We start from the raw sequence: 13336 nt of genomic DNA, 5'->3' as shown, positions 1-13336 counted from the left end.
GAAACAATTTTACACATGCATGTATTTTAGATACAAGTTTGATATTGCTTCCACATATATATGTTTCTTCATTCGGGATCCTGATTAATGTTAATATGGTTTAATTGTGTGCCCCCCCCCCCCCCCCCCCCCCCCCCCCCCCCCCCCCCCCCCACCCCCTCCCCCCCCCCCCCCCCCCCCCCCCCCCCACCCCCCCCCCCCCCACCCCCCCCCCCCCCCCCCCCCCCCCCCCCCCCCCACCACCCCCCCCCCCCCCCCCCCCCCCCCCCCACCCACCCCCCCCCCCCTGCCCCCCCCCCCTTCCCCTCCAAGTCCTCCAGCATCCAGCGACAGCTTCAGAGCAACTAGGTTCATTTCATGGTAAATTTACCGGTAGACATGAAGCACTTAAAAGGATAGATTTGGCAGTCAACGCAAGAAAGGGGACTAAAATAAAACAGTTTTTACTGAAGACAGTAATTAAACTGAGGAGCCTGAGCATTGCATGTACAGCACAGGGGAGCACGGTACAGCACAGGGGAACAGGGTGCGAATCTCGCTTCAGTGTGCATCCAACATCACTCTAAACAGCCAGTGTGACGCGGTAAAGAGAACACCCTAATGGATAGACTATACAATACTGCCTGTGATGCCTGACTTACAGGACCCCCTGTAAGGTGTCTTTGCCGTGTCACCCCTCACCACCACTAGGGGGGTCTAATACCACTCACCACCACTAGGGGCTCTAATGCCACTCACTACCACTAGGGGACTCTCATCTAATAGAATCCAATTGTTAGCTCTGTTCTAAGCTTTTACTCAGCAGCCATCTCTCTCCTCCTGCTCACTGTGCTAAAATTGAGACTTGAGTTAACTTTATCTGGACAATTTGAGGTGTTTTAAACTCCCATCAAGGCCCCTCGCTCCCTTCTGTGATCTAGGATGAAGAGATGTCACTCTCTTCATCTTTTCTGCAGTTCATGCCAAGAAGTCCAGTTCAGGGTGGGATTTCTTTGGACGCAGAAAAAAGCCGATAACTAGGGTTCAGCCGGCTGAGCTAGAGTCAGGTAGATTCTGACAGAGAACAGTACAGAGAATAAAATGAAAGCAGTTTGTTTAAAATAGTGTAGCTTTTCCATCACTATGAAACGCTCACTAGTGCTGAATTAAGAAACACTAAATGAAATAAATTGCATGTTGCAAATGTTTCAACCAGAAGTCTTTCTCAATGTCTTCATCCTTGTAGCTTTCTCACACAAACAGAGGCAGGCCAGCCCAAGCTCCACACATTCACCCCCGCCCCCCGAGACTTCATAGAGACAGCACCTGAGCCACAAGCCACTGTAACCAAGTATACGGTTAATTAGTTAACTGGACCCATTAACCCATTCATGGTAAATATGGTTTACCTGGTAAGGCACTGGTAAATATAGGTATTTGTTATACAGAGGTATTGTTTTATATGTATTGTTAGGTATTAACTAGATTGACCCACACTAGCATTTAACAAATTGGGTTTAAAATGTCACAGGCAGACAGATAGATGGTTTATCTAACAAGCTGTATTGGAATTGTATTTGAGGATTACAGAACCCGATTCATTGTGCGTCAGGTCTGAAGCGTTTTCAGTTCACTGCTGCCATCTGGTGGTAGTTTTGAGGTATCCTATCGAAAATCTCAATCACATCCATCCATTAACCATTTTATGCAGAGCAAAAAAAAAAAAAAAGATTTTCATCCAACTTCATAACACTTTAGCAAATAAAAGTATAACATTAGAAGATTTTCACAGTAATTATACAGTTTTATAATGATTTCCCTATGGTTATACTATGCATTTACCATAGCTTGCCACATTTTTAATATGGTTTACCATACCTCTCTGCCACAATGCTTGTCAGTGCTATGCTGTGTGTTATTAGATTTTGCCATGTTTTTACTGTGGGGAACTTTCAGAACGTTTATGATTGTAAATGTATAACGTGCTGTTCATGTGCGATACAGCAATGTGGTGGCAACCAACTTGCTTCTAAAGTAACTTCTTAACCCTCCCGAGGCATCTCAACCAATTCCTTTCTCTCTCTCTCTCTCTCTCTCTCTCTCTCTCTCTCTCATATCAACCTAATCAATATTAAGGGCTGCAGTATTGTCACACAGCTGTCAGTACAGGGGGAAGGAGTGTTTCCACGGAAACGGTTATGTGTTTTGAATATGACCCTGGTGTTTAATGCATTGTATCCTGCTTCTCATCTTCTGAAGCAGAGAGCTTCCAGCTTGCTGCAGGTCTGTGGACAGACTGTGACATCCGAGGCACTGCTGCTTCCAACAGTGAAACAGCACAGGGTTCAAAACCCTTTAGCACCCTAGGTGGCGCTGATAGCAGGCCTGGGTTCCACTCTGGGGGTCAAAGTGGCACACACACACACAGACAGGCGGCTAGTTCACCAGCCTTGCCTCTGTCACCTCTGGGGTCTCGCAACCAAAAGTCTAGTTTTTTCACCCACACAAAACACAGACAGAGTTCCCACACTGCGTGAATTAAGTGCTTGTGGTGCAAAGACAGTTCCTAGTGGAAAGTGAAGTGCAGGTGTCTGGGTTCAATGCTGGCCTGAGGTTGCAGCTCCAGATCGTGCTAGTAATCTTGAAACAGACAATACAAGACAAACAGCGTTTACAAGACAGACTAACAGAACATTAACAGGGTTTTTTTTTTTAATGCAGGGACTTTCTGGGTTGTTTCTAACTATTTACAACTTGGTACAATACTAATTATATTATATATATAAGCATTAGACACCAGTGATTTAATTGAAGTTGTAGTTTATTAATTTAAACATTCTGACAAAATCAATATCACTAAGCACAAAACAATAATAATGATACAAAAAAAAAAAAAAAACACATACAAATATTTTTCAAAAAGCTACTGCTAGTTAGGAAGCAATTTAGTTCTCGTTTTGTTTTTGTTCTTGTTTCGAATCACTCTCTCAGTCCTCACATCCTGGTGACTTTTTTTTGTGGCTAGGCTAAATTCAATTATCCAAATTTAGCCTGAACACATTCTCCCAGTGATTTAAAGTTCCCCTCCAAATCAGGTCAGTCTTAACCTAGTCCAGCCACATTCTCACATGGCAGGCGAGTCAAAACAAAGGTGAATGGTGATTTGGAGATTTGAGACCTGACACACTAACAGCTACAGAGATGGGCCTGAGAGAGGTAGTGCAAAAGTAAAATCTTTCACATCACACATTTGAGACCAATGCAGCAAACAGAAGTACAAAACAGGTAAGACTTATGGAAATATTTTGTTAGCTACTAATTCTGAAAGGCACGAGTAGTCATTTTTAGCTTGTGTTTAGATACTCCAGAAGTGGCACAGGTTTTCAGCAGATGAAACCTGCATTCCACTTGCTGGAGAGTTGGATTTGGAATATAGAGGAGAGGGTGGAGAACTGGTGTACCCAGTATCTTGCCCTCAACGGAAGAAGACGTTACTGTTCAGACCACAGAATGCTGCACCTTCTCTGAAATGGATGATCTGCTGGAGCGGCTGTAGGTGTTGGAGTAACTTTGGGGGGAGTCCTCTGCGAAGATGTTCTCCATCATGCTCTTCAGGGACTTGCGTACGTGGTCTTTAAAATCCTGGCCAATGCAAACGTAGAGCAGAGGGTTGAGACAGCTGTTGAGGTAGGCCAGGCAGACGCAGAAGAGATCAGCTGTGAGAATGTGGGCTAGCTGATGAGAGTTGGGAGGGGTGAGAACTTGGATGAACCCCAGGATGTTGTAGGGGAGCCAGCAGATGAAGAATGTCAACACCACGGCACAGATCACACGTCGGGTCTTCTGAGACTTCCTCCCGCTGGCCCTCTCCCCGCCGCTCACCCGGGACAAGATAAAGACGTGGCAGCCGGTTATGACAGCGAACGGGACCAGGAACCCAACAATGAATCGGTACACAGTGATCCCCAGTTCAGCTGCCTTGGCGTCCTCATTCAAGCTGGAGTAGTCGGGATTGCAGAGGATTTTGGTGCTGAGGTCATCAGTCACTTCCTTGCGGTGGGCGAAAAAGGGAATGGTGGCTAGCAGCGAGAGCCCCCAGACCGCCACGCACACCCAGCCTGCCACAGCGGGCCGCCTCCTGTTCTGACACCACACCGGCACGGCCACCAGGAGGCAGCGGTCTGCGCTGATCACCACCAGGAGGAAGATGCTGCAGAACATGTTGAGCAGGATGATGCCCGGGATCAGCTTGCAGGCCAGGGCTCCGAAGGACCAGTGATGATCCTCAGCCACCCAGGAGATCATCAGGGGCAGGGACAGGCAGCACAGCAGGTCCGCGCAGGCCAGGTTCAGGAACCAGACAGTGTTCACACTGCGCTTCATCTTGAAGCCCGTCACCCAGATGACCACTGCATTCCCCGGGACCCCCAGCAAGAATATCAGGCTGTACACCACCATGACGAAGTATTGCAGCGGCCCAAGCCCAGAATCTAGTGTGTACTCCCAGTCAGTGTCGTTCAGGTGGGAGCCATTGTAATCTGCAAAGGAGTAGCTCCACCCTTCAACAAAGTCACCCATGATGCCTTTGATTGTTCTCTAAACTGAAATAGGAAAGGAACAGGTGTCAGTTTTACTGGCGGGCTCAAGCCTCTCAGGCACCCCTACCCCTGCCCTGCCAGACCCCCTTTAAGCTGACAGCAAACTGAAGGGGAATTCAGACTTCTTTTCCCTTTCATCCCCATTGACGGCCAGTTCAGCTTCCTTTCTTTTGCAATAAATCATGAGATGTCAAGAAACAACATTAATTTCACAATCACTGTGTCTTTTTTTATGCACTGGTAATTGTTTCTTAGGGAACAACTTCAAAGTACTCAGAGATTGAGCACAGACCCTGGAGTACCCATGCAAATCTGACACTAATATATTCATTTTTGGCACAGGGCCCAAATATGTACAGCAAAACCTTTCTAAATGTATTGCAGAACTAAGAACTACAGGGTTGGATTGATCTCTGCAGTTCTAAGTTTCTTCACTTACCTAAAACATTTTGAAAACTCTAACAAATCTTACTGAAACAAAACCACTTTGCGAACTAGGATGGCTTACTTATTGCCTGCTGCAGTCTCTGTTTATAAATGGAGACGTTGAAACTTGCATCCAAAACCATGATCAAAATGCAGTAAAATGAACGGACTACATCATGAAAAAGCCATTTTTATTTTTATCGGTTATATGGGAGCCGTGAGAAATATCCTCATGATGTAAAATGAACGAGAGGCCGGGGTTAAAGGTTAACTCAGGGTCCCGTCCGATGTCTCGTAAGACTTAAACCGTTTTTGAGTCTGCACTTTGTCACATTTTAAAATGCTGCCGTTGTTTTTTGGAGGATTGTGTTTTCTGTTTTTGTTTGCCATCCTTATTTTAACTGTTGCATGCAATGTTTTTGTGTTTTGCACTGTATCTAACACATTTAATGCATAAAACATGTATCTTACCCTGGTGTGTTTTACTGCAATGGGGAAACACCCTGGATTGCATTGACCATATATCCACGGCTGTGACTGGATATCTGAAATAGGCGCTGATGCTCAGGCTGTGCAGATAAGTTACTGCTTTACATACACACAGCATAGAAAGCCAAAAAACTAAAAACAGCCTCATCTCAGAGCATGCTAAAACCACACAGAACAGAGGTAACACATCTGAGATTTACATCAGGTAAAGAGGCAAGTTTGACCATCACATCAGAAAGATGTGATGGTCAAACTTGCCTCTTTACCTGACCATACTCCAGTTTGAGAATTCTGCTGTGAAATTCTAAAACTGGAATTAAAACTGGAACCCAAATCTAGACGAGGTGTTTTTAGTACAATACAAATCCATTAAACAAGCCACTAATCTGAACAGGGTTCCAACTGGTTTGGATGAGTGAGAATCTACTGGACAAAAAGAGGGTCACGGACAGGGTTTCAAATGCAGAATCTGACTGCGAGACACTTCGAGCATTACCAAGAAAAGAAATACACATCAAGTTGGTATAACAACATGGAATCTACAGTTCAAACATTAATATCGTAATTATTTTTGCTGATTAAAAGTCACAGACACACACACACACACACACACACACACACACATATATATATAAATATTTCTGTTATTTAATATCTGAGACATACCTGTTATTGGCTTCAGCCCGGTCCTGTTCACAGCAGGGAGTGGGGAGTGTGAGAGACAGAGAAAGAAGTTTTTCTCTTAAGTGTTACAAAAAGCTTAACAGTTTTTCGATTCACGGCAACGATTGTTAAGTGCCGTTGGGGGGCGGGGGGGGGGCCTCCCCCACCCCCAGTCGCAGAATCACAGGACCACACTTCTAGGTGATGTTTCGAAGATCGTACTACAAACTTGCATGTGACTGGTACGTTGACGGTGGGGGGGAAATTAGGCAGAAAAGCAGAAATTTGGGGTTTTATTGAGGTTGTGGCTGAAAGCTACTTTCTGCATTTCAGTTAACAGGTCAAGTTACTATTTTTATATTTGTAAACACACTAACCTTTATATATTATATATATATATATAAATGAAGTGACGCGCCTGTTCTAAAGATTTTTGTTTCCTTCTTTATCTGTCCATATGGATGCTTCTCTTGATGAAAACATTTGCTAAAAATATCTTCTGTAATTCGATTACATAAAATGCTACATTTTATATTTTATACTTCCTATTTGAGCTGCCTGATCAGCAAATAGGAACTGGGAAGTTGGCTGGCTACAGCCACTGGTTTTGTAAAATGTAACTGTTACATTTATAAGCCCACTTATTAGCAACCGCTCTGTTCAAATCTCACTGGTTTATAGCTGAGAATCCTATTCTTGAAATGGATTCTCCAGTCACTTCCAGTCACTTCCAGTCAGTTGAACACGAGAACAGCAGATGCCCGAGCTTTCTATTAAAACCGCACTGTGATAGCTGTCTTTTTGGTTTTCCATGAAACTATTTTTGGTTTCATAAAACTGCTTTACTAAGTGTTATACCTCAAATCCAGTTCTTAGTGCTAAACGAGTTTGTCTAATGTTACCTGAAAGGATATTCAATGTGGGGGTCGTGACTGCTTGTATGGGTATGGTGAGCGTTGATCACTGTATGGTCGCTGGTCCCTCCTGTTAAAGAAGCAGCAGCCATCCTCTGAAAGAGGAACCGATTTGGCATCGTGACGGCAACGCCCTGGTGAGTTTAGCTATGATTTACTATAGTACACGAGGAAGTAATCTGATGAGAACCATGATTCAATAATCCCTCGCCCGAATTTCACCCTAAGCATCTAATGGATCTATACCAGGGTTTCCACAGCATTATCGACATACTGCAGATACAGCTGTTCCAGGATTAAAAACAGCAGTCGCTGTCACCGAGTTTAGTGTTTGCATTGTTCAATTTTTTTTAGAACTGCCATCAAATAACTAAATAAAAAGGAATCATCCCATCACTGTAGTCTTTGGAAGCTAATTTAAGAGACTGCACTCCTTGCCACACCCTTTTGAATTCAGGAACACACCCTTCCTACATGTATAGTCCTCCCTCACTATAAGGCTCTCGGTTATAACGTGCCAAGAATATAACGCTCCTACAGCACATCCCCCAATTCCCTATACTAGTGACTCATGCAATATTTCTACAGTAAATAGTGTTGTTCAAACTATAAACAACTCCTCAGTCTAACTTCTGTTTCTGTCTCTCCCTTTTTATCAGTATCTGAACTGAACTTTATAACACAGACATCTTACTCGGCATTCGTTTCATGACTAAATAAATATTAGGCCTATTACGTGGTTATCTTTCCTAATGAATTTACATTCCCTCTTCCCCTCTCCCGACCCGCTCTCCTTCTTGCACTTGGTTTGCTTGAGCATGATGCCGAAATGCAATAACTCCGCCCTCACGGCTCAGGTGTGCAGGTGGAAAAGGGGTATAATTGTCATAACTGCTCTTCATATTCGGACTGCCAGGCTAAGAGTCTTAAATCTGCGTTCTGCTCTCGTCACTGGTTTCAGTATCTACAATACAGCACTGTCCATTTGCTTGCACTGTACTGTACCCTGTTTAATTGTTTCTCAGTGGGTGAGGCAGTTCAGTCTGTGCCTCAAGCCTACCCCTGACTGCAGGGAACAGAAAATGAGTAGAGAAAGTTGTGCTGAGCGAGATGGACCCCAGTCCTTGTTAAAATAAAGACTAGATAACAACCAAAGATCCACATGAAAATGGTGAAGACTTAAGAGAGAGTCATGCTTAGTTCCTACTGCATTTGCAATCGTTATTACGCACACTGCACATCTGGACAGTATTGAAATCCCCTGTTTGTAAACAGCCCTACAGCACTACCACTTGTGCAATCGCAGTTTCTAAAAAAAAAAAAAGGAAGTTTCTATCAAGAAAATATTGTTTTGTTTGTCCAAGGCAACAAATAGTAAGAACTAAACTTGATTGAATGACTTAAACTTGACTGGAATGAGCTCATCTAAATGAAATTGATGTTAGCTAAACTCAACTGAACTGAACAAAACTGAACAAAAGTTAGCTAAACTAAACTAGAGGCTGGAGTTATCTTATTTACATCCAAATATTTAACTAAATTGAACTATGCTGAAGTTAACTAAATTTAAAGTTAAACTAAAATTTAAACTAACAGAATTGAACTAGATGAATGAAAATGTTAAAAGGTACAAATGTAAAAAATATAATCCGCTTACCTCTAATGCAAAGGTGTGCAACCAAACTTTTATCAGGGGCCGCACATCCAGAAAAGGAATTTAGTCTAACATGCAAAGCTGGCCACATATTACTAAAGAATAATCGAGTTTATCCCTTAGCTGCAATATATATATATATGTTGGGAGTGGGTTCTTTCAATGCAGTGGGTTTGTGCATTTGAGGAGAAGAAGACTCTTGAAATTAGTTCGAGACTGAAGTTGATGAGAAGCAATTACCCTCTGCTGTACGAATTAAAATGGTGTGCTGCTTTTTATATGAAAAAGCAAGTCAACAAAGTTAAACCAGTAACTTCTTGTATATGTATAAGGTCATTAAAAGGGGCTTATCATTATGACTAATAATCCTCTCACCTCTGGAAGTTTACAGGGCAGAATTTCCTCCTTGCAACTGCTGGGTTAATAATACTAAGATCAGCATACTACAGAGCTGGCTTTTCAGTTGAATGGTAAGACATTTGTTTTGAACTGTATGGTTTGTGTTTTGAGAGGCCACAGCCCTTGCTTCCCCATTGAATTTCAATGGGAGGTCCTCTAGGGTCTCGTCCAGTTAAAGAGCTGCCGTGGGAGTGTAGGGTGAGTCACACAGCTCGGACGGCGTCACATTGGCTCGAATGCTCCACGGTGTGGGAGATGGGGAACAGACAGGGACTCGTTCTCCTCATCGCGCAACAGCGAACCCTACTGGTCAGACACTAAGCAGGGCTGATCCACATTTACAATCCAGTGAGAAGCAGCTTGGTTTTTCACTCATACGTCAGTGAAGGGGTTAATTAATGCCAGATTGGAGAAGATCCCAGATTCAGTACCTTTTTGTCTGACAGGCGAGACGTATGCAGTTTGCAAATTGTGCAAAAATGCTGTTGTTTCCTGTTGAGTTACAAAAGTGTACTGTAACGGTATAGGTTAGTATGCAGTATCTATGAGCAAGAACGTTTTTTTTGTTTTTTTACTGTCATCACTCTGGTTCATCAGATTAGGGTTACTCAATTATCTGTGCAGTTACCAACACCAACAAGAAAGCGTTAAACAAACACCCAGAAGAGAACGAACCCTTTACAGGGGCTGCTGTAAATCCGTCATCTTTCTTGTTAACAAATGACCCGTCACCTTTCTGTTAACAAATGAAGCCCTGGTCACTGACATATCTGATGAATCCAGCATAGTTTGCAACGATTACTTTAAAAGATTGTCTCCTCTGATTCAACCATAAAAAAAGATAAAACAGGAAATGATCCTAATCTAGACTCATGACCGTTTGCTATTTTGCAAAACAGGACTTTTTTTCTGTTTACTGAGCTAAATTACTTGTATAAAGAATTTCAGCTACTGGACTGCACTTACTCTCAGCTGCAACCAGTAGACCACAATGCTTCCCACACTGACCAATTCGATACAACAAGCAGTTGTACAAGCACCATTCACTGCCATAGTAAACGTGTCCTTTTTGCTCTTGACAAAATCATTAAGCAGGAATGAATGAATTTTTCAGTCGATGCATTCATCACGTTACAACTGATTTTACTGGTTAAGAATAAGGGCTGTGAGTGACAAATCAAAACGAGTGACAAAAAGACAACAGCTTCTGGCAGCGTGAGCTAATGAAAATGATCACTCACTTGTTTTTTTTTTTTTTTTGAGTTGCACACATATAGGCTAATCGTTTTTCATATGCATTATTTATTTATGTCTTTTCCATACACAAGTAAATGTTGCACACAATGTAGTTTCAATAATTATTACAATTATTAATAGTACTATGCACTTGACTGCTGTAGCAATGTATACAAAGTGAACATCATTATCTATTGGATGGTTTGTGATGTTGTTTTAATTAGTGAGATGTGTGGAGCTGCTGGACTGGGCTGTGCTGAGTTGATGACAGTGTTCTGTTGCTTTCAGAGAGTCTGGAGCAGAGGGTCCCTTGTTCATCTCTCCACTCCAACATAAAAGCACATGAGTGGGTTTGCTATATTTCATTAGTTAACCAAGGGTTTTAAATCCATCCTCTTACACCCTATAAGCACTTGCAACACTGTCACGACCCCATTCAAAGGAGTGCACACCAATGCTTTGAAATACATTTTCTTACCTCTTAGTAGCGCTTGCAGCTAACCAAGACCCATGAAGATTTTTCAGATACACACAACAGACTCAAACTTTGCTGCTGCTTCTTCTTGGTACCTAATCACTTATGATTTACTACAGGTGGTCTAATCTCATCATAAAATCTCATAAGTCAGGCATGCTGCTAATGCAAATAAAAATGCAATTTGAAGCCTTGGTCAGCAATCCTCATATAGGAGGCAGTGCTATTTTTGCAAGTGCTAATAAGAGGAAAGCTTGTTAGCAAGCCTTAGCGAGCAGTACCCCTTCAAAAGGAAAGCAGATGATCTAACCGTTCCTCCAGGAGAGGCTGCCCGAGGGTTACATTCACCATGAGCTGAAGGCAGAGAGGCATGAGTGGAGCAGCTGATCCTCTTGGCATCAGGATCCTGCTTGCTGCTGTGCAGGGCAGTGGCAGGCAGCTTGGGGGTCCCCTGCCTCCCAGGCTGGTCCCCAAGGCTGTGGGCTGGAGGCAGTAGCAGCAGCAGCGGCGGTGCTGGCTAGCTCCCCCGTGAGATCGCTGTAGCCCGAGTTGACCATGGCTTCCTGCAGCTGGGCCCAGTCCTGAGGCTGGTTGGAGCGGGCGGCCAGGCAGAACAGCCTGGCATGTTCCCGCAGCTCCTGGATCTGGCGCTGGGTGCTGTGGTTCTGCCGGATCAGCTCCTTGGTCCTCAGGGTGATGTCCAGCAGGCCGGAGCGACTCAGGATCTCCACTGTGTTGAGGAAGCGGTGCTGCTTCTCCAGGTCTGAGACTTGCTTCCTGGAAGCCTTGAACTCCCCGGGGTTGGTCAGCAGAGAAGAGGCAGATGAAGACAAAGTCTCGGAGCTGGAGACTGAGGCTGGCCCGGACACAGGGAGCTCCGTGGGGCTGGAGGAGAGGAGGCTGCACAGGTCGGGGCTCTCTGAAGGGATGAGGGGCTGCGGGGGAGGTTGACGGAGGTTCCTCTCCGGCTTCTCCTGCAGTTTGGATGAGGGCACCCATTTCCTCCTGTCTGCCACACAGATTCTCTTGCTCTGGCTCTTCCCAGTGTGCGCTCCCCCCAGGCTTCCATGCTTTCCCGGTTTCCCTGCCTCCTGGTCAGGGCTCTTCATGGGGTGCGGGGCAATGCGTGGATAGGAGTTCAGGATGGGGAGGTAGGTGTCCTTTTTCTTGTGTGGGGGTTTCAGCTGGGCAGAGGCTCCGGACTGCTGGATGAACAGGACCTGGGCAGCCCCCTGACCGCTCACTGTGGTCAGAGCTGGCTGACCGCCCCATGCCAGCTGGCTGTGGAGAATGGGGCCAGTGTGGGTCTGCAATGTCAGGGGCTAGAGAGAGAGAGAGACCATTTCATTCTCCATTGTGCTAAATACAAAGAAATACAATATACACTGTCTGGCCACATTATTAAGACCTGTACTTCATATCGGGCTGGGCCACCATTTGTCCTGATCACAACGTGGCACAGACTCCACAAGGTGCTAGAGGGTGTCTCTAAAAATCAATTCAGTAATATTTCACGCAACTGGTGCAAAGGTAGACATAGGATTGTAAGAAGATCTGATACCAGACGATCCAACCATCCCTTCATGTCAAAGTGAGTTTACTTTGAATTAGTGACTTAACCTTGAATTATTCTTGGTGTAGAACTAAAATGTGTCAAACGAGGCAGCTTTGCAAATCAGAAAAACTAGCCAGAAATGTTAATGTGGTACTAACTACAATGCATGCTTATGCTTTTAAATAACATTATCAAACCATCCACTTTATTTACTGTGTGTGTGTGTGTGTTTGTGTGTATATATATATATATATATATATATATATATATATATATATTGTGTTGGGGGTGTTTTTACAATGGTGTTGGGGGTGTTTTTACAATTGTGTTGGGGGTGTTTAGAATGGTGTTGGAGGTGTTCCCCTGCCTGCAGTGACCCACCTGTTTGATGACCAGGTTCTTAACGATGTAGACGGGGGTGAGGCCCCCCGAGCAGCGAGTCACACTGCCAGAGGAGGAGGATGAGGAAGATGAGGAGGAGGGGGGGTGGTGGTCCTCAGAGTCCATCTGCAGGTTCTCTGAGCTGCTGTCTGCAAGAGAGAGAGGAGAACAGAGAGACAGACAGCCGTTATACACTGGAACAGAGAGACACACTGACAGAGACAGACAGACAGGCAGGCTGCAGTCACTAACCAACCTCAACAAAAACTGCTTCTGAAAAGACTCCAAGGCAGATTTCTCAGGTGAGGTGGGAAACCATGTTAGCGCTGCACATGTTTCATTGCATTTCATATAGAAAATGACCCTCGGGTGAAATGTTTGCTGAAATAAATAGGCTGTCAAAAATGTAATTTAATATTACAGTCTATTTTATATTATACAGGAGGAATCACCCTTAAAAACTGCAACAACAAAACATTTCAACTCATGTTTGTCTGCACCGCTGCTCCTTAAACTTTATACACACAGGTGATCTTGGACTTGTGCCTGGTTGAAGATTGTAGACTA

The 13336-nt window shown here is 44.2% G+C and overlaps 2 protein-coding genes across 3 annotated transcripts; both read right to left on the bottom strand.

The window, feature by feature from the left end:
- Positions 1-2834: 2834 nt before the first annotated feature.
- LOC121303853 (C5a anaphylatoxin chemotactic receptor 1-like) lies at positions 2835-11226 on the bottom strand. Of its 2 annotated transcripts, none has more exons than XM_041234681.1 (2): positions 11144-11226; positions 2835-4580 (listed from the first exon to the last, which is right to left on the bottom strand). In XM_041234681.1, exon 2 carries the CDS (start codon positions 4555-4557, stop codon positions 3478-3480), a length of 1080 nt encoding a protein of 359 aa, XP_041090615.1. In that variant the 5' UTR covers positions 4558-4580; positions 11144-11226; the 3' UTR covers positions 2835-3477. The 2 variants fall into 2 exon arrangements, with proteins under 2 accessions (XP_041090615.1, XP_041090614.1); XM_041234680.1 differs by lacking the exon at positions 11144-11226 and adding an exon at positions 6159-6246.
- A 5-nt stretch (positions 11227-11231) lies between these two features.
- LOC121303854 (CLOCK-interacting pacemaker-like) lies at positions 11232-12951 on the bottom strand. The gene is made up of 2 exons (XM_041234682.1): positions 12770-12951; positions 11232-12155 (listed from the first exon to the last, which is right to left on the bottom strand). The coding sequence occupies exons 1-2, from the start codon at positions 12893-12895 to the stop codon at positions 11232-11234; spliced, it is 1050 nt and encodes a 349-aa protein (XP_041090616.1). The 5' UTR covers positions 12896-12951.
- Positions 12952-13336: the final 385 nt, after the last annotated feature.

The sequence above is a fragment of the Polyodon spathula genome, chromosome 35 (assembly GCF_017654505.1).
Source record: "Polyodon spathula isolate WHYD16114869_AA chromosome 35, ASM1765450v1, whole genome shotgun sequence".
NCBI classification, from domain to species: domain Eukaryota; kingdom Metazoa; phylum Chordata; class Actinopteri; order Acipenseriformes; family Polyodontidae; genus Polyodon; species Polyodon spathula.
This window is presented reverse-complemented; position numbering and strand designations above follow the sequence as displayed.